Source organism: Pan troglodytes, chromosome 8, assembly GCF_028858775.2.
Source record: "Pan troglodytes isolate AG18354 chromosome 8, NHGRI_mPanTro3-v2.0_pri, whole genome shotgun sequence".
NCBI lineage: Eukaryota > Metazoa > Chordata > Mammalia > Primates > Hominidae > Pan > Pan troglodytes.
Window position 1 is genome coordinate 56407170 of NC_072406.2, and position 25760 is coordinate 56432929.

Here is a 25760-nt window from a genome sequence, read left to right on the forward strand (position 1 = left end):
GTTGATGTACCATGTGTATGTTCTTTTTTATTGCTGAGTTGTATTTCACTGTATGGATATACTACAGTTTCTTTATCCCTCACCCATTGTTGGACATTTCTAAGTGTGTGGCTATTATAAATGAAGATGACATGAACATTCTTGTATACAGCTTCAAATGTTATTGTGGTATCTTTGGAATATTTTTGTATTATTAGAATCCAGTGTTTCTAAATTGTTTCAGTGCTCAAAGACCTTTGAAATTTACCTCTCTACATGGTAAAGATTTACTATTACAAGCTTTTTGGGATTAAGGAAGCAATAATTTATAGCAGGGGGTTCCCAACCCTGGGCCATGGATCAGTACCAGTCTGTGGCCTGTTAGGAACTGGGGCACACAGCAGGAGGTGAGTGGTGGGAGAGCAAGCGAAGCTTCATCTGTATTTACAGCTGCTGCCTGCCGCTCACATTACTACCTGAGCTCTGCCTCCTGTCAGATAGTGGCAGCATTAGATTCTCATAAGAGTGTGAACCCCATTGTGAACTGTGCATGCAACGGATCTAGGTTGTGCACTCCTTATGAGAATTTAATGCCTTATGATCTGTCACTGTCTCCCATCACCCCTAGATGGGACTGTCTAGTAGCAGGAAAACAAGCTCAGGACTCCCACTGATTCTGCCTTATGGTGAGTACCTTATAATTGTTTCATTATATACTTCAATGTAATAATAATAAAGTGCACAATAAATGTAATGTGCTTGGATCATCCCAAAACCATCCCCCTCTGTCTGTGGGAAAATTGTCTTTATGAAACTGGTCCCTGGTGCCAAAAAGGTTGGGGACCACTGATTTATAGGATCCACTAGAAAGGATGGAATGGTGTCTTACCAAGAAAACCAAAATCTCTATCATTCATCATTTCACTTACATAAATGCTCAGTATGAAAAATTATAGAGATGGCTAAGATTTTAAAAAATGGAAATGGAAATTTCCCCTCAAAACCAATTTCTCCTCTGCAGCCTTCTTCAAATCTCATCCCCTGGAGGTCAGAAAAAAGGATGCGTTAGAATTCCAAATTTCTTGGTGTGTGTGCAGGAGGAAGAGGATAGTATTGTTGGAAAGTGGAAGTTCATTACTGACTACAAACTACAAGTCTGGGTTCAGTAATAACACTTATAACCTTTCTAGATAACCCAACCCCAAGATATTGCTGCTGTTACCAAAGAGGGAGTGAAGGTCTCTGAAAATGTAGGAGTCCCTTTAGTAGATGGGGAGAAATGGGTTAAAGATTTTTAAAAATTGCACAGACAGTAGTTGTTTGCTCTTTGGTTACAGGTGAATTATCTCTATCCTAGTTAGGAGTGGAGGACTGAAGTATGTCTCAATGCACAAACTAAGGCTGTGCAGGCTTGGAAAGAAATTTTCTTTTGTAATAAAAGGCTAGGCCCCTTGCTATAGACATGAGTGATTAGTTACAATAGGTTATTGGGGGTATCATCCAGGTAATGAAATGTTCAACAAGAAGATTATAAAGGTAACTAGATTTGCCCCATGGATTTTGCCCAGTGGTTTTGAAGGCAAAACAAGATTAATTTGAATATGTAACGAAGAAAAATAACTTGGGATTGATAAGGGGCTGATTTTTTACATTTATAAAAGCCTGATGGTGTCAACTACAAATTTAAAATCTGTATTGGGTATACACAGAACAATCTCTAGTGTGGCACCAGATTAATGGGGGTACCTTGGAAAATCAGGTCAGAATAAAGTGACAGAAATTATAAAACATACATGATAATGATAATAAACAAGACATTTATTTTTCATACTCTTTTGGGGGAAAGGAAAAAAGTCAGTTTGCCCTACCCAATGATGGTCTTTCTGAAAGATTCTCCATTCATTCCATAGAACTGGATAGGTTGCTTCATCTCAGAGGATTTTGTACTCTTAATTCATAAAGAGAACTTCTCTTCAGGAGAGTGGTCAAAGGGTGAGCCTCTGCGAGCAGCTTCGCTGGTGCACAGCCAGACTCCCTCTCTGGGTGAAGCTTTTTCCACACTGGCCGCACAGATAGGGTGTCTCTCCTGTGTGGATTTTGCCATGCAGAATACAATTCCCCCTGGTGTGGAAACTCTTCCTGCACTGGGTACAGGCATAGGGCTTCAGGCCTGTGTGGACTCTGATGTGAACAATTAAGCTTCCTTTCTGACTGAAGGCTTTTCCACACTGATCACATCTATAGGGCTTCTCACCACTGTGAACTCTCCTGTGAACAGCAAGGTTACTCTGATTCCTGAAGCTTCTCTGACAAATAGCACACTCGTAGGGTTTCTGTCCAGTGTGGAGTCTCTCGTGGACAGCGAGACTACCTCGTTGACTGAAGCTTTTCCCACACTCCTTGCACTGATAAGGCTTCTCTCCCGTGTGTATCCGTTGATGTGTAACAAGATTGCCTTTGGCCCTGAAGCTTTTTCCACAGTGGGTGCACTCAAAAGGCTTTTGACCAGTGTGGATTCTCTCATGTAACGTTAGACTACCTTTTTGCCGGAAGGATTTTCCACACTCCTGGCACTCATAGACCCTTTGTCTCACTCCAGGTGAATCTTCCTGTAGTGTCTTCGAATCTGGGGATTTTTGTTCCAGCTTCTCTCTTCTGAAAGAATTTTGGATATCCCAGCTTGAGGATCCTGTAGCCTCAGAGTGGTCATATTTGTGGTGGGCTTCAGTCATCACATCTGATAAAATGAGAGGGAAGTCATATAAGAAGCACCAATAATGCTGAGTTAGAATAGGGAAAAAGAAACATAATACTTTGAGTGCTTATGATGTGCCAGGCCTTATTCTTTGCATAGACAATGCAATCCTGAAAACAATGCCATGAGAGTGATACAGATAATGGGAGCAAAGGGAGCCTGTCAAAGGTCACAGAGCTAGGTAAGTTAGAGCTGACTCAAATAGGCATTCTCCATAGCAGTGTACTGCCTCTAAATTTAATTTAGGCCAACAAATAACCTTGTAAGATAGACATGGTTTTCTCTATTTTACAGGTCAGAAAACAGGCTCAGAAAATTTAGAAAACTATACAGAATCACACAGAGCCCCATACCCAACTTTTATTTGACTCCAAAACAGGTGTGGATCCAGGCTGTATAAGGCCTAAAACTTTCCCATTTTAGAGGCACCCTTTTAAGAAAATGTATAAAATTAAGCACAGGGTCTTGGAGAGACCAATCCAAGTGAGGGGTCCTAAAACTGAAGCTGCATTTGCTTCTTCAGAAATCCACCTCTGTCCAATCTGTTCTGACAATAGAATAAGCACCATGACCTCAGAAAATATGTAGCACAATCCTGGGTACTTTACATCTATCATTGCTAATCCCTGCAACCCTACAAGATAGAACTTATTGTCCTATTTTACAGACGAACCTGGAGCTTAAGGAAGTTAAATAACCTGTCTGATACTGCAGATCTAGCCATGGCAATTATAGAATCTGATCCAAGGAATTTTTCCCATTAAAATCCTTGCTATTTTCAGTCTACTAAGCTATGGCAAAACTGAAATCAATTTTGGTTTGGAAGTTATTCTCTATGCAGATATTGACTTTTTTTTTTCCGAATACTGCCCTGCATCTGAGCCTCCTGGTGCACTTTAAATATGGGTCCATTCATCACCATTAACAGTTTTCTTGGTGTCTGTCACTCCAGGGTAATCTTCTCCTTGTTCCCTTGCCTTATTCAGAGACAGTGCTGAGATTTAAGCTGCTCATTCATTCTCAGAGACTACTTCAATGCTACCTCCATATCAAGATGGTTCTCTTGCTCTGTTTCTACTATTACTTCTAACTCCAGCTCACAGGCTTTTCTTATAACCCTAGGAACAGCAAGCTCTACCAAAGCAAGGTCTCCTCTGCTTCCTCAGACTGCCGACCAGTGCTGAGAACAGGGACACTGAATATCTGTGAGCTGAGCGCATCCAGCCATCAACTGACTCACTCACTGAAGAACGCTACATTCTGGGCATATCTTCCATGACAGTCCAGCAGGGTAGCTGTTGGAAATCCAAACATGTCCACTCCTGCTTACGACCTCAGTCACCACCTCTTCATATGATTCTTCCATGGGCTGTTCCTGAGCACCTGAGGGAGAAAAACAAACAGAAACAAACAGGAAAGGGCAGAATAATTGATATGTGAGAAGGAAAAAGTCAACAGTTGTTGAGACATAAGTGAATGTAAGAAACCTAGATTGCCTGACATAATGTCAGTTACTAAAATATCACTGCAAAATGGGCCCAAAGGTACCAGGACCACACACAAATGAGTCTAGGAGGAAGCAGGATGTGGGAAAGCAGAGAACACATAAACATATATCTCTTCTTGCCAATCCCAAGTTAATAGTCACTCCTGTTTACACTTTGGTCTTGGCATGTAATTGGGATCTTCCATTTTGGTTCCCCACCTAACCACCTAGTACTTTCTTCCCTCCAAGCCCCAGAGGAATTCAGAATCTAAGAAAACAACATTTCAGCCTTCACGATTGGTTGGAACCAATCAGCTCTCCAGTTATCTGTAGTTACAAAGACTTAACAAGAGAGTCCATTTGTTACCACTGAACAATTCTTAGGAGGCTCCAGACCCAGACTCGCCTTTCTCTTGCTCTTGAAGATACAAGAATACCAGTTCTGACCAAGTGTAAACACTTGTCAATTCTTGGAAAAGAAAGACCTACTCTGGACTCCAAGCCCAAGGCACTCCAACTAGGTTAAGTAACTTGCCCAAAAACCCACAGAAAACAAGGAGTCAAAGTGGAGCAAAGGTTCAAATCCAAGACTTTCTGGATCCAAAATGTATGCTCTTACATTAGACAGTTGTCTAGTTCCTGATCACTAAACAGCTGGTCAGAATGCTTATAAAATTGAACAGAAAGGAAGAGAGTTTGACCAGATTGAAGTACTCTTCCAGATCCTAGGAATCCTCTTGTATGTGCTCTAAATTATTTTTTAATTTTTTTAAAATTCTGAGTCAAGATTTTGCTCTGTTGCCCAGGCTGGAGTACAGTGACTCAATCATAGCTTGCTGTGACTTTGAACTCCTGGACTCAACGGATCCTCCCACTTCAGCCTCCCAAATAACTAGGACTACAGGTAAGCACCACCAAGCCTGGCTAATTTTAAAAAATTATTTTAACTTTTTTTTGTAGAGATCGGGTCTCATTATCCTGCCCAGGCTGGTCTCCAACTCTTGGCCTGAAGTGACCCTCCTGCCTCGGCCTCCCAAGACATGTAGGCATGAGCTACTACACCTGGCCCACATGATCTATTTTTTTAAAAAACTATTTCTTCTTACTTCAGGATCCTAATTACTGAATTCTTACACTTTTAAGAAATGCAGTGGTTCAATGCATACTCCTTGTTTCCCTCTAATTTGTCCTATCAAAATGCTGGCCTTCTGATTTAATGAAATAATAGTATGATGCTACCATTCTTTGTTTTGTCAACCTAAGCAGCTGGTTCTTCTTGACAACTGCACATTCTGCTACATGCTGTGATGACCAGGAGAATCATTTAAATTTTTATTTGGAGGACTCACTTCCAACTTGGAACACAAGCTGCAAAGGAATTCCCTACCAGCATGCCAGCACATCATTTGGAATTTCAAGGTATTCTTGCTCAACAGCTGCACACACATTAAAAGTTCCTGGGGTACATGGCGCCTGCTGCCTGGGGTTGGACTCTGTCGCCGGGGATTCCAGAAATTAGAGTAGAATTCACAGCTCTGCCTCTCCACCTGCTGTGAGGTCTTCAAGTTACAACTCCGCCGCCTATCAGGGACCTCCGTGATTAGTAAGGGAGAAATTGTCATATTTTTCTCCCTAGATCACAGGTCTGAGGAAGCAGTTTCCCCAAGATTTTGTAAAAGTGGCTTTATAATTAAAAACATTGATTTTCCTATTAGAAAGGCTACTATATCCCTTGGAAAAAGCTTAGAAGTAGTCCGTGAGAGTCTTGGCTTCTTGCCGTGGCTCCCCCAGGATATGATCTTGGGCGAGTAACCCAGCAGCCCTGACTCTGCTTCCCCACTTATTAAACAGGTTACTAACACTGTCCTATCAGGTAGGACAATGAGAAGGAAAGAACCAAACAAGAGGAGTATCAGACGAGACCACCAGACTTAAGATCTAAAATCCGGCGTCCTCTGGAGGGCGGATGAGAAGAGGGGTACACTTGGCGGTCTGGAAAATGTCCTGGGGCCAGTTTCAGGTTTAGGAGCTTGTGGGTAGCGTGGTTTCCCACACGCTGCCTGGCTTCCTACACTGCCCCGCAGGGGCTGCCTCTCCTCCCACCCCGGAAGGCCGGCACCGGCTTCCCGCACTCGCTGAAGCCCGCACGGAGGCCGGGTGAGCCTGCCGCGGCCTCCCCCTCCCACGCCCCGACCCCATGGGCCCTGCTCCTCTCCGCAGACGCTGCCCTCCCGCCTCAGGCCCCGGGCCCCGGGCCCCGGGCCCGCCCTGCGTCCTGAACCTCGGCATCCCGCTCTCCGGTCCACGGGACCCTGCTCTGCGGACCGCCGACCTCTCCGCTCGCGGCTGGCCTCCCTCGGGGCCCGGGCCGGCCAGGCCTGCTCATTTCCTTGGCGGCCGCTGGCATAAGGCGGCCACACGGAGGGCCCGGGACAGCGGTCTGATGGCGCAGCCCCGCCTTGCCCCGGCGCTCTGACCCGGCCAGCGGCCTCACTCACCGCAGCGGCGCGTGCCCGCAGACAAAGGCCGGCGCCGAGCCCGCAGCAGCGCCAGTGCCGGCGCCGGCGCCGGCGGAATGGACTACAACTCCCAGGAGTCTCCCCGCGAGCCCGCCCGCCGGGCCGTGGGTCTCGGCGGCCCCGGCTTCCAAAGAGCACTGTGGGAAATGTAGTTCTCTGGCGCGCCCTGCGCTCGGGCCCCGCAGGTCCCTAGGGCGCGGGGACCTCAAGCCGTCCCGTTTGGACTGGTAATCCGGAGACTCACAGCGCTGACCTGTCAGCGGACGCGGAGCCGGGACGGAGCCACGGCCGCTCAGATTAGCAGGATCTGATTGACAGCATCGGGGTAGCAGACGCTGAGCCAGGGACTCAGGAATGCAGGGTTCTTGCAGGGCGTCGCGGAAGGAAACGAAGTTTTTGGGAGAAATCCGTTGATAAAGCCTTGGCGGCTTCGAGGTCATGTGTTGAGCCTCTGGCTGCATGAACAAAAGCGAAGCCCGCTTTCATGGAGCTTCTGTGAAGAGCAACAGGAACACAGGCAGTCCAGTCGTCCTGAGATACTGGGAGGAGCATAGTTGCTTTTGAACACGTAGGAGATAAAGCCTCTCTAATAATGCCTGTTTTTTTTTTTTTTTTTTTTTTTTTTTTTTTTTTTTTTTTCCTTCACTCTGTTTCCCAGGCTGGAGTGCAGTGGCACGGTGTCGCCTCACTGCAACCTCCGCCTTCTGGGCTCAAGTGATTCTCCTGCCCCAGCCTCCCAAGTAGCTGGGACTACAGGTCTGTGCCACCATGCCCGGCTAATTTTTTTGTATTTTTAGTAGAGATGAAGGTTTTACCATGTTGGCCAGGCTGTCTGATATGCCTTAAGCCTCTTTTAAACGCACTTTTCCAGGATCGGGGCCACATCCTGGAACTCTTCTGCCTGGCCGGGTGTATCTCTGGGTCCCTGCCTCTGGAGCCCCTCTCCGTAGATGTGTCTGTCCATCCTCTTTCGTGAAGGACTAATAAAGAATGCTTCCTCTTGCTATGTTCTTGTTCTCTACCCCAAAGCCACACATTTGTTAAATCAAACAACTTAGTTTCACTCAATATGCAAAGGTGTCGTGTAAGTAATAAGTTGATTCCTAAATGTTAGCTTTTACTATTGCACATCATTTCTGAATTTCATTCAACATTTATCCGTTGAATCCATTTTAAGTGCTGACACTGGGGATACGAATGTGAGCAAGACACACTCCGTGCTCCTAGGGAGGAGCTGACAGTCTGGTGGAGCAAACAAACACCACCTTCCTCACATGGGGGTCGGGGTGTTGCACAGCTAAGTCCCAGAGTGTGTGGTGCAAACTGTCCTGAAGCTCCCCATTCCTGAACTGCCCCAGGTGGCTCCTCTCCTCACTCCTCCCAAGTCTGAGAGAGAAAGGGGTGGAGGGCGGCACACAGCAAAGGCCAAGGCTCAGAGTCCTAAGGCTGCGGCCTCTGCTTCACACAAGGGTACATAGGTTCTGTTAAGGTCAAGACCGGCCGTGGACACTAGGACAAGTTTCAGATCCTGCCGTGAAGGTACATGACAAAGCATTGGTGGGAAAAGGTGGCTGTGAGGGGGGACCATCGTCACTTTTATAGATCTGCATAAATTCCCTTAAGGCGTCTCAGGAAAGTGGACACATTGAAGGGCCCAAAGCAGGGGAGAAAGCTGTTAGGATTGGGGTTGATGTGACCCCAGCCTCCATAGACAGACTGCCCAGCTGCAAAATGGGGCACATCCTCACCCACCACCTGCATCTTAAGGCAAATACTCAACAAAAGGGAGGGTGTGGGGTGGGGGTGAAAGGGAAATCGTCCGCAGTGTAGATTTGAAAAATTGCCAAAGAACAATTTCCTCACTTTGCAGGCATTTCAAAATATTAGGGGAAGGACAGATAATTCAATAAATGGTGTTATGACAAGGGCTAGACATTGGTGGGGTCGGGGAGTTGAATGTTTACCTAACTCCCATGCCAAGAGAACCTCCAGATGGATTAATGTAAAATGGGAAACACAGAGCCACAAAGGCCCAGAAGAACACATGGATTAATCTTCTTATAATCTTGTCATAGGGAAGGCTTTCATTTTTGTTTTTTTTTTGAGATGGAGTCTCACTCAGTCGCCCAGGCTGGAGTGCAGTGGCGCTATCTCGGCTCACTGCAAGCTCTGCCAGGGAAGGCTTTCTTAACCAATGTAACAAAGGCAGAAACAATAAGGAAGAAGATTTAAATCCAGCACTTCTGTGTGGCCAAAGTACCACTAAATGAAGTTAACATGTGACAAGCTGGGAAAATATTAGCAATCGTCATACTTAAAGACACCATACAAATCAATAAGAAAAAGACAGTTCACTAGAAATGTGGCAAAGGACAGCAACTCACACACACACAAATGAAAGGAAAATACATTCATTATTCATTTTATAAAATTTCCAGTTGAAACAAATGAAAATTACCTCCCAAGTACTAAATGGCAAAGATTGCAAAGGCGACTGGGGAAGTGGACATGTCTGTCCGTGTGTAAATTGAGATGACTGCTCTGATAGGACATTTGGCAGTGCATACCAAAAGTCCTAAAAATGCACATATTCCTTCTAGAATTTTTTCTTTGGGGAAAAATAATCAGATAATTGTATCCTAATTGTGGAATGAAAGCCTTAGGGTCCAGGTTGCTGAAGTGAATTATTGGCTTTGAAAGGACTTTTAGTTCCTTTGAAAGGATTGGCTGCCCTAGAAGTTTCCATGAGACTGTGAAGGTCTAGGGAAGCTGAAGCCTTCACTTGCTGCCATAGTTCTGAACAAATACAGTCATTTGGTGCTTAGTGATGGGGACACCTTCTGAGAAATGCATCGTTAGGCAATTTCATCTTTGAACATCGTAGAATGTACTTACACAAACCTAGATGGTACCTCCCATTACACACTCAGTGTAAGACTCAGTGTAAGGCTCAGTGGTTTAGACTCTATTCAGTACAGTCACATGCTAGTGACTGTACTGAATACTGCATGCAATTGTAACACAATGGCAAGTATTTGTGTATCTAAACATAGAAATGGTATAGTAAAAATACGGTGGTATAATCTTCTGGGACCACCGTTGTATATATGGCCAGTCGTTGACTGAAAGGTTATAATGCGGCGCATGACTGCACCTGGGTCTAGAGTGGTAGAATGAGAGCCCACCCTCCTGGGCTAGGGGGTTGATCAGAACACTTTCCATCGTGCTTACCATCTGTGTCTACTCCAGTCCCTGTCAGAAATGCAGGCCTCTTCAGTCCCCACTGGCTGTGTTCCTCCTTCCTCAGTGCTCTGCACACTCACTGCACTGTGCGAGCCTTCTGTCCACTCCACACTCTCCTCTCACTCTGTCCGTTATGGAGCAGTGCTTGGAGAAAGTCAGCTTTCTTGCAGATCCCTCTGTCTTGGTGGCCAAGCTTGGGCAGCTGGACCCCCAGGATAAAGGGATCTGTGCTTTAGTGTGATTCTTTGGAAAGGTTATTGAACCTGGGCCAGAGCTGTCCAAGCATTTCCTGATGTGCTAGCCATTTCTCAGGGCTGGAAGTGATCGTGGATTCTCCTTGGACAAACCATTCCTTTTCTCTGAAGCCGCCTTTGTCCTTTTGAGCAAATGTGTCTTGTGTTTGATTTCACTAGCACCTGATTTATAAACTCAGGATATGAAGACTTTGGCCTTCATGAGCCCAGTGTGTGCATCGTTACTCTTGTCCCCTCATAACTCCCACAACTATTCATATAAAAATCATACTGATGGAAGCTATCCCTGCAGGCTTCAGGCAGATTTTTGGTCTTGCCTTTCATTTCTACCATTTAGCCAGCTGTGCCCTTCTTTAACCTCTTGATGGAATTGCTTATAAGCCAGAAAGTGGGAGGGAAAGTGTGGGGTGGAGCAGATGACCCACACCTAGTACAAATTTGCATTTGTTTTCAGCACTGTGGGCTAAGCCAACATTTCCTGCAGAGGCTCTGATACCCAGATCTGATTACCCTGTTTGGTGTCACTTAGTGGGGCTGCAGTCAGGACCCCTTTAGGATGTATTTATGGTGCTCCTCAGCTCACAAAGACTATGTGCCCTGTATTGTGGGCGTGATTGCTGTGCTTTCATAATGAACCTTTTGAGGAAATGTCATGGAGGAGCATGAAGTCCTGCATTCCTGTCTCCCATTTTGTAGGAAGGTCTCCCACGTGGCCAGAGGCTGGAGACATGAATGTGGCTGTGTAGCAGGATGAGCTGCAGACAAAACTCCTCAGACACCGAGTTAAAGAAGGCAGTGCTTTATTCAGCAGGAAGCATCGGCAAGACTCACGTCTCAAAAACCGAGCTCCCCTAGTGAGCAATTCCTGTCCCTCTTAAGGGCTTACAACTCTAAGGGGGTCCGCGTGAGAGGGTCATGATCGATTGAGCAACAGGGGGTACGTGACTGGGGGCTGCATGCACTGGTAATTAGAACGGAACATAACAGAACAGGGATTTTCACAGTGCTTTTCCATACAATGTCTGTAATCTATAGATAATATAACCCGATTAGGTCAGGGGTTGATCTTTAACTATGAGGCCCAGGGTGTGGCACCGGGCTGTCTGCCCGTAGATTTCATTTCTGCCTTTTAGTTTTCACTGCTTTTTTCTTTGGAGGCAGAAATTGGGCATAAGACAATATGAGGGGTGGTCTCCTTCCTTAGCTGAAGTGGGAGCTACGTGTTCCTCATCAGATCAACTATTGGATGCTACTTCCTCTCACACCTGAGTCCTGAGCTGTGGACCCTGGAGCTAGGGTTCTTCACTGAGGCCCACAGATGGGCTCCATGTGGGTCTGTGAACTGATGAAATGGCAACAGTGGATGTCTTAGTCCATTTAGTGTTGCTATAAAGGAATGCCTGAAGTTGAGTAATTTATAAAGAAAAGAGGGTTATTTGGCTCATGGTTCTGCAGGCTGTACAAGAAGCCTGGTGCCAACATCTGCTTCTGGGGAGGCCTCAGGCTGCTTCTGCTCATGGCGGGAGGTGAAGGAGAGTGGTGTGTAGAGATCACACGGTGAAAGAGGAAGCAAGAGAGACAGAGGAGGTGCCAGGTTCTTTTAACAACCAGCTAATGGGGGAACTCTCAAGGGAGCTAATAGAGTGAGAACTTACTCAGAGCATGAATCTATTCATGAGGGTCTGCCCTCATGACCCAGACACTTCCTGTGAGGCACCACTTCCAACATGGGGATCAAATTTCAACGTAAGGTTTGGGGTACAAACATCCAAACTATGAAGTGGACTTGAGGCTCTTTAGGACAGATGGTACATACTTTTCATCAAAGAGTTGGCTGAAGGTACCTACTTTTCATCAAAGAGTTGGTTGATCTCCAAAAAGATGAAAATGATTGAGAATCCTTGAATATGCAGAGACAGATCATTTTAAACTTTTTTCTTTTAACTTTTCATTTTGAAATGATTTTAGACTTACAGAAAAGTTGCAAAAACAATGCAGAGGATTCACATATATTTTTCACTCACCTTCCCCTAATATTAACAACTCACAGAATTATAATAACACCAGAAAATTAGCATTGGTACCATGCATCATGGTAATTATTATTATTATTATTATTATTTTTTTTTTTTTTGAGACAGTCTTGCTCTGTCTCCCAGGCTGGATGGAGTGCGGTGGCGCGATCTCCGCTCCCTGCTACTTCTGCCTCCCAGGTCAAGTGATTCTCCTGCCTCAGCCTCTCGAGTAGCTAGGATTACAGGCACCCGCTGCCATGCCCCGCTAATTTTTGTATTTTTAGTAGAGATGGGGTTTCACTATGTTGGTCAGGCTGGTCTTGAATTCCTGACCTCGTGATCCACCCATCTCGGCTTCCCAAAGGCATCATGGTAATAATTAATAGTAAACTGCTGACCTTGTTTGTGTTTCACTAGTTTCCCCCCTAACGTTCATTTTCTTTCCAAGGATCCAATCCAGGATCCTACATTGCACCCAATTGTTGTGTCTCCATAATCTCTTTGAATCGGTGGCATTTTCTCATTTTAAAGAAGAAAATAAAATCTGTTGGTAGCAATGATGGTAAACTGCAAGATAACTGTAGGGACACACAAATGATCTGCCCTTCTTGCTTCTTGCCTTCTTATTCTTTTTCTGTCCCAAGCAAAACTTAAAATTAAGTTTATTTTCATTTGCTATCACCAAAGTAAAGTATGTCATAACTTTTATTTTAACATATGCAAAACATATAGTTGTTGGTTTTAAAGGTTCGAAAGGCTTCAACTCTATTTCACAATAGTCAAACACATTTCTTGAAATATAAAATACATGACTGTAATAATCATACAACTGATTTGTGTAGTAAGGAGTTTAACCTTGCCCTAAAGAGCTCTGACTTTGTCCTCAGCTTCTGGCAGGTGATCTATCTCCAAGCCCTTGGAGTATAGTGCTTAATAGGATTGTCTTCATTTGCCAGTGGCCTGGGCTCACGCTGGGTAGTCTAGATGTGATTTACGGTGGGGCTGCCCCACTGGGTAGTCTCAGGATGGGACCTGGACACTCCAGGTGGTAACGACATGCTATGGGTGGGGGATTTGGGGGTCACATGGAATCAGTCAACCTCGGGAGGGCAGGAGGCTGGAGGCTGAGATCGGCCAGGGGAACAATCAGTCACATGCATGTGAGGGAGCTCTAGCAGACACCTCAGACCCAATGCTGGAGTGGCTTTGCAGGGTGGCCCTGCTGCATGCCTACTGTTACACAGCGATGCTGGGAAAGCCACGCCTTCCTCACTCCATGGGGAGGGGACAGTGGGAACTGCATGCGGTACTTTCCCTGCACCCTGCCCTTGGCCAATTTTAATCTAGACTTTCACTGTAATAAACCCTACCTACAATGACAGCAGCTCTCAGTCGGTTCTGTGTCTTCCTAGCAAATGATTGAATCTGAGGGTGGTTTTGGGAACCTCCCCACCAAATTGACAGCTAGTGTCAGAAGTGAGGGCAGTCTTGGCTGGGTGCAGTGGCTCATGCCTATAATCTCAGTACTCTGACAGGCCAGGGCAGGAAGATTGCTTGAGCTTAGGAGTTGGAGACCAGCCTGGGCCACACAGTGGGACACTGTCTCTAAAAAAAACAAAAACAAACAAAAAAAACCCTGCATGTGGTGGTGCATGCCTGTAGTCCCAGCTACTCTGGAGGCTGAAATGAGAGAATTGCCTGAGCCTGCGAAGTCAAGACTGCAGTAAGCTGTGATTGTGTCACTGCACTCCAGCCTGGGTAGACAGAGCTAGACCCTGTCTCAAAAAAAAAAAAAAAAAAAAAAGTGAAGGCAGTCTTGTGGACTGTTTCTCTAACTTTGCAGTTGGCCTTAACTTTTGCAATGACTTTAAAAGTTGAATCTGATGCTGGAGAGGATGTGGAGAAATAGGAACACTTTTACACTGTTAGTGGGAGTGTAAACTAGTTCAACCATTGTGGAAGACAGTGTGGCGATTCCTCAAGGATCTAGAACTAGAAATACCATTTGACCCAGAAATCCCATTACTGGGTATATACCCGAGGATTATAAATCATTCTACTATAAAGACACATGCATACGTATGTTTATTGCAGCACTATTCACAATAGCAAAGACTTGGAACCAACCCAAATGTCCATCAATGATAGACTGGATTAAGAAAATGTGGCACATATACACCATGGAATACTATGCAGCCATAAAAAGGATGAGTTTATGTCCTTTGCAGGGACATGGATGAAGCTGGAAACCATCATTCTCAAAAAACTATCACAAGGACAGAAAACCAAACACTACATGTTCTCATTCATAGGTGGGAACTCAACAATGAGAACACTTGGACACAGGGCGGGGAACATCACACACCGGGGCCTGTCGTAGGGTGGGGGACTGGGGGAGGGATAGCATTAGGAGAACTACCTAATGTAAATGACGAGTTAATGGGTGCAGCAAACCAAAATGGCACATGCATACCTATGTAACAAACCTGCACATTGTGCACACGTACCCTAGAACTTAAAGTATAATAACAATAAAAAAAGTTGAATCTGAAACCATGTCTTTGCACTTGAAGATAAAAATAACCCTTCTCCCAAGACAAACAAGAGATTGTCACTAGTAAAGTGTCATTTTCAATTTAGCAAATGCACTTCAACATGTTTAATTTATAAGAACCCAATAGAACTATGGTCAGTTTAAGACCTGAAGTTATCTCACTTGCATTGAGGGTTTATAACGAGCACTAGATTTCTTCTTTTCTTTTTTTCTAAATTTATTTATTTCTTTTTTTATATATTTTTATTATACTTTAAGTTCTAGGGTGTATGTGCACATGTGGACACAGGAGGGGGAACATAACGAGGACTAGATTTCTTCTAAACAATGGAGATTAAACAATGTACATCCACTGTCTGTAAAGACCTTGATCTTGACCCGTCACTCATGAATCTGTCTTAAGTCCAGAGCTTTTAAAATGTCTCCAGTGTTCTGCCAAGACCTAAGTTCTTTAGGACTACAAAACAGCTTGATTGACTTGTTTTCTTTTAGAAAATTCCATATGAACACTAAACACATTTATGTAATTCCAGCGGGGGTGGTGGTGTGTTTTGGCAACAGGGGTATCTTTCTGAAGGCGCAGCTCTATGATAGGTTTGCTCTGAATTGATGCATCTTTTCATTATGGGAACCAGACGCATCAAGTGCAGAGTATTTTCCAGGCACTTGAACTTGCCTTGTGGTTATTAAGTTTCTGAAACAGAAGTACCAATATTTACTTAAGAGAAAAGACAAATTATAGGGTGAAGGCTAAATTGATGTTTACATTATCAAAGACTGCTGTTTTCAGAGCAAAAATGGATGTTAACCATGAAAATGTTTTATGCCGTGGCATTTTTTGGAACAAATTTTTTTCATTTAAAAAGTTTCAATATATGGCAAATATGTAAATGTGCACATGGGAACACGTCATTTTTCTGTACTTTTGTCCTCTTTATTTCTGAAATCCTTCCAACTACCTAAAAGTTCCAACTATTAAAAAGTACTGCAGTCTGTTAGCATTTCAAATGTTTGTAAACTTTGATTTAGAACTGTTCCAGTATTTAATTCTGAACTTGCCAGTTTATTAATGCTTTTAAAATAAAATTTATTGCACTAGGAGTTGAAATAAGTTGTTTTTAACTCATAAAAAGAGCTGCTGAAAAGTATTTTCCTACATTTTTCCTAACAACATTTTCAGAAATGCCTTGAGAGATACAAATTTAAAATACTTAATTGGAAACATTTTACATTTAGAGGTACTTCTAATAAAATTAGAGACAATATTTTTCTGCAATTTTTCTACAGCAGAAGGAGAAGTTGTTACTTCAGTTTTGGGCCCCTGGCATTGGTCCATACCTGGAGGTCCTCCTGGGAAGGTGTTCCCATGGCCTAGGTTCTGTGATGTTGGTGAAGGGCACCATAAGGCAGCCGTTCCCAGCCACGTTCAGTTGGCAGAGCCCCTCATGCTCTGACACTTCATAAAACATGGCACGCAGCAGCTGCTGGTAGCGCCCCTCACATCTCTTGAGCTCACCTTGTGCTTTGGTGGCCAATGTCCCTGTATGTCGAGGGCTCCCCACCTCAAGAACTTGAGCTCCCTGCTTGAGGCCTTTCAGTGGCCACAGGAATTTGCCTGCCCTGTGGGTGTGCCCAGCTTCAGGTGCTGGGGATTTAATGCTTCCAGGAGGCACCTTCCATCGATAAGGACTAGGAGTTCCTGGAGGACTATCCCAGCTCACCCCCTTTTCCGTGAGTCAGTCCTGCCGTGTTTCATGTTCTCTTACAGTGCCTCAGTGGGATTGTACCCCGTTTGCCACAGTGGTACCCCACTCATTCTTACACCTGTGTGTGGCACAGCTTCTGGTTCTGGCTCATTGCTCAGTGGCTTACAGTGCTTCCCAAACGACTAGCCCCAAGCCTGTCTCAGAGTCTCCTTTTTGGGGAGGCCAGCAGAAGATGCCATGTGCACCAGGTGACTCAACAGCACGCCCAGGCTCATGGGGGGTGTCGAAAGCTTGTGGTGGCCCCGAAGCTACTTGAAGTAATGGGGAATTCAGGAAAATCACTAAACTCCAACAGGAAGGGCCAAGGAAACGGATACAAAACACATAATGCACACACACACACGTAAGTAACGGAAGAGAAGATAGTATCATTTTAAACCAGCGTTTAAGATCATGAGCTAAATAATAAAGAATAGAAACAGGTGGGAAAGTGGACGGAGGGAAACCAAAAATCATTAAAGACTTACGCTTCCATAAAGGGCAGACCAAGTTTTGTGTGTTCATTACCAGTATATTTATTTATTATTATTTTTAGATGGAGTCTTGCTCTGTCACCCAGGCTGGAGTGCAATAGCGCAATCTTGGCTCACTGTAACCTCTGCCTCCTGGGTTCAAATGTTTCTCCTGCCTCAGCCTCCTAAGTAGCTGGGATTACAGGCACCCACCACCACGCCCAGCTAATTTTTGTATTTTTGTTTTTTAAAGTGGAGATGGGATTTCACCATGTTGGCCAGGCTGGTCTCCAACTCCTGACCTCAGGTGATCTGCCCACCTCGGCCTCCCAAAGTGCTTGGATTACAGGCATGAGCCCCTGAGCCCAGCCTAGATATATTTTAAATGAGACTGATACTGTTTTAGGATAACAACTCTAGGATCAAAACTGGGCTGATTTCTTGGCTGACCTTAGTAAAAGATGGAAGCAAACAAGAATGTGGCTCCCTTATCCCAAGACAGTAAATAGATAAGGAAGATGAAAAGCTGGGCCTGCTCTGCAGGTGTCCATGGTAGGCACTGCCAATGGGGCGGGGGCTCCCTCACCTCCCACGATTTCCCTACACGGGTCCTTCCAGCTTTCCTGTTAATCATTTAGTAGATCTGCCGCCTCCTTCTTCTCTCTCCATCACTCCACACCATCTGTGTGAACTTTTTCTGGATTTCTGGATGGGCTTCTAAATGTTGACTTGTCTAAAATATACAAGTATTGTGTATATTAGGCACCCAATAAATTCCAAACCATAATGAATACACAAAAGCCCCTAAAGACCGGTTTCCGGCCGGGTGCGGTGGCTCACGCCTGTAATCCCAGCACTTTGGGAGGCCAGTGTGGGCGGATCACTTGAGGTCAGGAGATCTAGACTAGCCTGGTCAACATGGTGAAACCCCGTCTCTACTAAAAATACAAAACTTAGCTGGGCGTGGTGGTGCATTCCTGTAATCCCAGCTACTCAGGAGGCTGAGGCACGAGAATTGCTTGAACCCGGGAGGCGGAGCTACAGTGAGCCAAGATCGTGCCACTGCACTTCGCCTGGGCAACAGAGCGAGAACCTGTCTCAAAAATACCAAACCATAGTGATGGTTTGGTATTATATTTCTATTTGAGCACCACTATGCTCAAATATAAATATAATTTAAAAAATGGGCTTGGAAACAATCCACGTCTGTCGCTCTTGGTCGCTCTTGGTATGTAGCCATTGCTGCATAGAATCTATAATTTCATCCTTTGTAGTAGGCATTGTTCTTCCCTCCATGGTTTGGAGAGGTTACCACACATATCCAAGATCTCACAACCAGTGAGCAGTCGATGTGGGATTCTACCCAGGTCTGACTCAAGTACCTTGTTCCTTCCAACTCACCAGGCTTTCATGACGGGATATGCATTGGGCAGCAGCAGAATAACCAGAAAGCCTTTGCCAAATAGGATCACAGGCACTGACACCAATATTAATATTAAAAGGGCATGGTTTAGTCAACTGCAATTGGCAAAATATGTATAAACAACATTTAACAAAAATTATGATCAATATTAAGGATAATGTCTTTGAAACTTTATGAATTTTGTTACTTTTTGACATAAAGACATAAGATGTAGAGTTAGGAGCAATTTGACAAAATATATTAGACAATTTGACTCACCATTATTAAAGTCAAGCTGGCAAAGGTAAGTAGAAATTACAAAAATACAAAACAGAATTCATCGATAGATTCTGACTTTGGAGGCTTTCTTTGAGACAGGGTCTCACTCTGTTGCCCAGGCTGGGGTGCAGTGGAGATCATAGCTCACTGCAGCCTCAACTTCCTGGGCTCAAGCCACCCTCCCACCTCAGCTTCCTGAGTAGCTGGGACTATAGGCACACACCACCACACCATCTAATTTGTAAAATTTTTTGTAGAGACAGGATCTCACTATGTTGCTCAGGCTGATCTCAAACTCCTGGGCTCAAAAGATCCTCCCACTGCAGCCTTCCAAAGTGTTGGGATTACAGGCGTGAGCCATCAGGTCCTGCCTAGGGACTTTCTGGTGTCTAAAATGTTTACAAAATATGGTAAATCATTATGACATAAAAAGGATCAAAGCATTAGAAAATACAAAGAAAATCAGCCAGGCGCAGTGGCTCATACCTGTAATCCCAGAACTTTGGGAGGGTGAGGTGAGCAGATCTCTTGAGGTCAGGAGTTCAAGACCAGCCTGGCCAACATGGTGGAACCCCGTCTCTACTAAAAATATGAAAATTAGCCTGGCATGGTGGTGCTCAAATATAATTAATTATAACTCAAGTATTTTGGGAGAAATACTTTTATGAAGTCAAATTTATCATTTTTTAATGATTTAATGTTTCTGTGTCCTAAGAACCCTTTGCCTACTCTAATTTTTTTTTTTTAAGAATCTCCTGTGTTATCCTCTAGATGCTTTATGGTTCTAGCTTTTATTTTTAGGTCTATAACCCATTTTAATTTTTGTGTATGTAGTGACGTAGAGGTCAAAGTTCATTTTTTCCATGTGAATAATCAGTGCTTGAGCACCATTTGTTAAGGAAGACTTTTTGGGAAAGAAAGCAAAGGCCCTCTCTCCCGAGGGCTTCTGGACTGAATGCTAACAGCAGTCTGGGCTAGCTAAAATTATAAAAGACAACGCAACCAAATATAGGCAAGAGTATATAGCACTGAACTCTCAAATATTGCTGAAAGGAGTATAAAATGGCTGGAGAACTTTAGAGACCTTTTGTTAATTTCTTATAAGTTTCAAGATACATCTACCCTATGGTTCAGAAATTTCACTCCTAGGTATTTGCCAACAGGAATAAAACACGTCTACAAAAAGACTTGCACAAGAATGTAGCCTTATTCGAATAACCCAAAAGGGAAAACAACCAAATGTCCATCAATAGTAGAATGGATATACAAACTGTGGCATGTTAATACTATAGAATAGTAGTCAGCAAGCAACAAAAGGATGCTCACCTGACTCGCACAATATACATCGATCTCAAAAAAACATTATGTGGATTGAACTTAAGCAAGACACAAATACAGACAATATGATCCCATTTATATGAAGCTCAGGAAGAGAAAAATTAATCTATGATGACAGAAATCAGAGCATCAGAGCATAGTTTCTCTGGGATGGAAGAAGGTGGGAGGACTAGTTGGAAAGAGCTTGAAACACTTGGGGTAATGGACATGCACCATCTCTTGTTTACAGTGATTGCACAGGAGTAATATAATTACCAAAGCATATCGAAATGAATGTTTTGCATTTTTTTGTGTGTCTAAATTACATCTCCACTAAAAATTACCACCAAAGAAGTTGTATCAGTGAAAGTAGATTAGATTATACTGCAGCAAAAACAGTAAAATCCTAGTGACAAGTCAAAAAGGTGTATTTCTTCTCTATTCCATTCTCATGCTATCTTATTGCAGGGAATTCTACTCATTGTAGACATTCAGCAACCCAAGCTGACAAAGCAGCCAGTATCTTTACAGTGCCAGTTACTATGGCAGAGAGATAAGAAAGCTTTGGAACATCTTATACTGGCAATTAAGTGCACAGCCCAGTAGTGACATAAATCACATTTGTTCATATCTTAGTCTTTTTAGTGTTGCTATACAGGAATACCTGAGGCTAGGTAATTTATAAGAAAAAGAGTTTAAAAAATTATTTATTTATTTATTTATTTGTTTGTTTGTTTATTGATTTATTTATGAATGACAGGGTTCTGCTGTGTCACCCAGCCTGGAATACAGTGAAGCAATTATAGCTTACTATAACCTCAAACTTCTGGGTTCAAGTGATCCTCCTGTCTCAGCCTCCCAGAGTGCTGGGATTACAGGTGTGAGCTATTGCACCCAGCTGAAGAAAAGAGGTTTATTTGGCTCACAGTTCTGCAGGCTGTACCAGAAGCATGGCACCAACATTAGGTGAGAGCCTCAGGCTGCTTCCCCTCATGGCAGAAGGTGAAGGGGATCTCTGTGTGTAGAGATCACATGTTGGGAGAGGAAGCAAGGGGGAAATGCCAGGCTCTTTGCAGGAACTTACTCAGCCCCACCCCTGGACACTAATCTATTTATGAGGGGTCCACCCTCATGACCCAAACACCTTCTATTAGGCTCTTACCTTCAACACTGGGGATCAAATTTCATCATGAGGTTTTCAGGGGTCAAATATTCAAATCATAGCAGCTCACAAATTGTTGTCCAGAACTAATTACACAATCTAATTCATCCCTAAGTGTGCCAAGAAGCACCATCCTACAATTGGCCAGAAAAATTGTGGTATGGACTGAATTGTGTCCCCTCAAAATCCACATGTTGAAGCTCTAATCCCCAATGTGACTGTATTTTGGGATGAGGACTTTGAACAGGTAATTAAGGTTAAATGAGGCCATGAGGACAGGGAGCTAATGCCACAGCGCTGATGTCCTGAGAAGAAGAGGAAGAGATAGCAGTTTTCTTAGTCCATTTGTGCTACTATAAAAAATACCACAAACTGGGTAATTTATAAATAATAGAGCCTATTTCTCACTGTTCTGGAGGCTGGGAAGTCCAAGAGCAAGGCCCAGGCAGGTTTAGTGTGTGGTGAGGGTCCAGTCTTTGCTTCCAAGATGGCACCGTCTAGGTGTCCTCACGTGCTGGAAGGGATGGAAGGGCAAAAAAGGGCTGAACTAGTTTCTTTGAGCCCTTTTACAAGGTTTCTGATCCCATTTATGAGGGCAGAGACTTCATGGCCTAATCATCTCCTAGAAGCTCCACCTCTTAATACTGTTGAAATTCAGTTTCAACATGAAACTGAATGTCGGCAGGGACACAAACACTCACACCATAGCACAAGGGATGCATGTTCATCAAAAGAAGGCCATGTGAGGATACAGCAAGAAGGTGTTTGTCTACAAGCCAGGAAGGGAGCCCTCACCAGGAACCAAACTGCCCAGCACTCTGATCTCAAACTTCCAGCCTCCAGAGCTGTGAGAAATAAATTTCTGTTGTTTAAGACACGTTCAAATAGTTTGTGGTATTCTGTTATGGCAAACCGAGCAGACTAATAGAAGTTGAGAGTGGAAATGACTAAGTAAACAGAACTAATAAGTTGGAAATACATAGACGAATCATTGTATGTTTTTAAAGAACAGACAATGCATATCCCATATACATTTTGCAAGACAGCCACATGCACACAAACATAAAAGCCTTCTTCCTTTACTGTAGCTAGCAGAACCATCATAGTAAAATCTGAAACATGCTGATATACAGTATTACACTTATGTAGATAGAAAGAAACTTGATGTAAATAAAATGAATATACCAAAATACTCACATTTTATATTTGTTGGGTACCTACTCTGTAAAACGGGTTTTATATTTTAGACAAATCAACGTTTAGGAGCCCACCCAGAAATCCAGAAAAAGTTCACACAGATGGTGTGGAGTGATGGAAAGGGAAGAAGGAGGTGGCAGATCTACTAAATGATTAAGAGGAAGGTTGCGAGGACTCATGTTGGGGGGAGCATGGGAGGTGAGGGAGCCCCTGCCCCATTAGCGGTGCCTACCATGGACACCTGCAGAGTAGGCCCAGCTTTCTGTCTTCTTTCTCTATTTGCTGTCTTTGGATGAGTGAGCCACATTCCATTTGCTTCCATCTCTTACTAAGGGTCAGCCAGGAAATCAGCCCAGTTTTGATCCTATGGTTGTTATCCTAAAACAGTATCAGTCTCATTTAAAATATATCTACAATTGGCAACAAACACACAAAACTTGGTCTGCCCTTTATGGAAGCGTAAGTCTTTAATGATTTTCGGTTTCCCTCTGTCCAATTTCCCACCTGTTTCTATTCTTTATTGTTTAGTTTGTGATCTTAAATGCTGGTTTAAAATGATGCTAACTTACTCTCTTTTCCTGATGGGAGTGTGTGTGTGTGTGTGTGTGTGTGTGTGTGTAGACAGAGAGAGAGAGAAAGAGAGAGAGAGAGAGGGGTTGCATCTAGTTCACTTGGTTCATCAGACTTGTTAGTAATATATCCTCTCTTATTGCAGTTTAGTGATTTTCTTTAATTCTTCATCCCTTCCAGTAAGTGGTTTTGGACTCATCTAGGGCTTTTTGTTTGTTTGTTTTAAACGGCAATGTTCTCATTCACTACTCAACAATTTGCATGAAACCATTGCATAATTTTGACACACACACATAATACACTTGGGATAATATTTTCAGAAATGGCTTATTTGGGTTTGCCTTTGCTCTTGAAGCTGGCTATTCTGAATGTAACACTTGTTGATCCTCCCAAAGATCTGATGCTTATGATTGCAGAGGGGCAGCTTGATGCTACCTTGCTTCACGTTCATTTAATCTGACTTTTCCACCAATCTACCCCAAACTCCTTTGAACAGCAAAGACAGAATATGAATTAATGCTATAATTAGCACTATGTCAAATTATGTCTGAATATGAGAAGGGATAGGAGATAAATATGAAAATGTAAAAGATAATTTGAGAGCAGTGAGATGAAGTGTGAATGTTTACACTTAAAAATTTTTATTCTTTGCTGTTAAAATAGTGTTTATGCAAAAATAATTTAGAAAACCATAAAAATCCCTGAAGAAAGTCTGAGAAAGAGGTGCAAGGAGAGAGGGAGAATTTCCAGCTTCATCAAAACTGTGTGCAGATGGAGCCTCTGCAGGTTTGTCATCCCAGCAGTGATGTGGACAACACGAACACAGCAGAGGCAGCCACTGGTCTTTAACGGCACCACCAGCCCATCCCGAAGTCCATCAGAGGCACCTGTGAATCCACAGGTTCAGCGGACACTTATTTCCTGGGTGCCTATGCCATGGAGGCCCTCTTCCTAGTGCTCTGTGGATGCTGGTGTGGGCCCCTCTCTACAGCTCTAGGAAGCAGGGGTCTTAGTCTGTTTTCTGTTGCTTATAACAGAATACCTGAAACTGGGTAATTTATAAAGAAAAGAAATGTATTTCTCACAGTTCTGGGGGCTGGGAAGTCCAAGGTTGAGTGGGTGCATCTGGTGAGCATTTTTTTTGCTGGCGGGGACTCTGCAGAGCCCAGAGGTGGTTCAGGGCATCATATGGCAGGGGGCTGAGCGTGCCATCTCAAGTCTCTTTTCCCTTTTTATAAGCCAACAGTCCTACTGCATAACACATCAATCCATCAACCCCTTCATCAATCCATTAATCCAGGAATGGACTAACCTATTCAAGAGGGCAGAACCTTCATCACCCAGTCACCTCTTAAAGGCCCCACCTCTCAATACTGCCATATTGAGGATTAGGTTTCAACATGAGTTTTGAAGGGAGGAGTATTCAAATCACAGCAGCAGGGACCATTACTACCCTCCTGAGAGAAGGGGACCTCATGGGGGCCATAGTCAAGGGCTCACCTCCTGCTGCCAAGCTGGGAGGCTGCATCACCAGCCCAAGTGGCCCGGGCCCCGGGGTTCACGCTTCTGATTCTGGACTCCCTGTCCCCTAACCATCCCCCATCCCATCCCTCCTTCACTCCCTGGGCTCTACTTTCACGAATCCGCTGTCCCCTCCTCAGGCCACAGCTCTTTCCTCAGCAGACATCATCCTGCCTGTTACAGAGGAAGTGGGCACTGCCGGGCAGAGCCCCAGCTCTTCTGCACCACGTTCAAGAAGGCAGGCACCACACAGGCAACCTCACGCCTCCTTCGGAAGCAGATGGAGTTTTTTTTTTTTTTTTTTTTTTTTTTTTTTTTTTTTGCACAAGGTTACTCTAACCTGTTTGTCTTCTTGGGGTAACTTGTTCATTCATATATGAATTGTCACCCATTCTATCAAACAAATAAAATCACCATGACAATTGCTATTTTTAGGCGCATTTTAAAGCTATAAATGAGATCATGTTAGTTAATAAAAATTATCTCCTCAGTTAAATGGGTATTAATTACAATTTCCAAAATTACAGCAAACTCTGAACCCTCCTTTTAGACTGGCTGGTACCATCTGTTCTAGCTAGGTATTATACTTTACTTAGCCATTCCCCTGCTGTTGGACATTTAGGACGTTTCTAATTTGAAATTTAACAATGGGTGGTTTTCCAAGTATTTATGTATATATGTATTGGTGCTGATTATGACGACGTCAAATTTCTCTCCGTCTCTGCTTGCCGGCTTCAGCTGCGGCCCCTCCTCTCGGAAGGTTCCTCAGGGGTTCTCCTGTCCAGTTAGAGGTTTTGGGGTTTCCTTCTTACGCTGGTCTCAGCGACTTCCTGCGGCTCAGAAGCAGCACAGGCTGGACCCAACCCCTGCCTCGGAAAACCACTGTGCTGATGCGCCAGCAGAGGGCCGAGAGGACAGCCGCGGCGGAACCCAGGGGCGACAGTTCCCTGGGGCCAAGGGGAGCCATGTGGAGCCCGGCCCAGGCTTGGCGCCCAGGCTCGGCCGGGCTGCTGTGCGCGCGGGGAGTCCGGGTGTCCACTGGCCCGAGCCAGGGTCCCGCACTTAGCGATTTCCAAGCGCGACTTAGACGTGGCCTAGTGGGTGTTTTTCGCGGATGGAAACGCTGGCCGGGACTGCCCCGGGCCTCCGCGGAGTGGGAAGCTCCCAGCAGGGGCGCGGCAGGTGCGCTCCGGGGCCCTCCCCACTGCCGGGCTTCATCATACGAAAAACCTTTGGAAGGGCCTGGAGAGCTTTGGCCTTTGTTTCGTGGGCTGTTTCCTGACTTTCGC

The 25760-nt window shown here is 44.3% G+C and overlaps 1 protein-coding gene across 8 annotated transcripts; it reads right to left on the reverse strand.

Moving 5' to 3' along the window:
• Positions 1 to 1776: 1776 nt before the first annotated feature.
• On the reverse strand, positions 1777 to 7010 carry ZNF32 (zinc finger protein 32). Of its 8 annotated transcripts, none has more exons than XM_009458393.5 (3): positions 6993 to 7010; positions 3979 to 4117; positions 1777 to 2716 (listed from the first exon to the last, which is right to left on the reverse strand). In XM_009458393.5, exons 2-3 carry the CDS (start codon positions 4046 to 4048, stop codon positions 1965 to 1967), a joined length of 822 nt encoding a protein of 273 aa, XP_009456668.1. In that variant the 5' UTR covers positions 4049 to 4117; positions 6993 to 7010; the 3' UTR covers positions 1777 to 1964. The 8 variants fall into 8 exon arrangements, with proteins under 8 accessions (XP_009456668.1, XP_529310.3, XP_009456669.1 ...); XM_529310.6 differs by lacking the exon at positions 6993 to 7010 and adding an exon at positions 6719 to 6811; XM_009458394.5 differs by lacking the exon at positions 6993 to 7010 and adding an exon at positions 6719 to 6804 and having other exon boundaries at positions 3975 to 4117.
• Between the last annotated feature and the right edge of the window lie 18750 nt (positions 7011 to 25760).

Excerpts from the sequence above, each read along its gene's own strand:
- ZNF32 (XM_016918154.3), bottom strand. The coding sequence starts at position 3,954 with ATGCGCTCAGCTCACAGATATTCAGTGTCCCTGTTCTCAGCACTGGTC. Across the intron at positions 2,717-3,872 it reads GCAGAGGAGACCTTGCTTTG|ATGTGATGACTGAAGCCCAC; the intron begins GTAGAGCTTGCT and ends TCATTTTATCAG.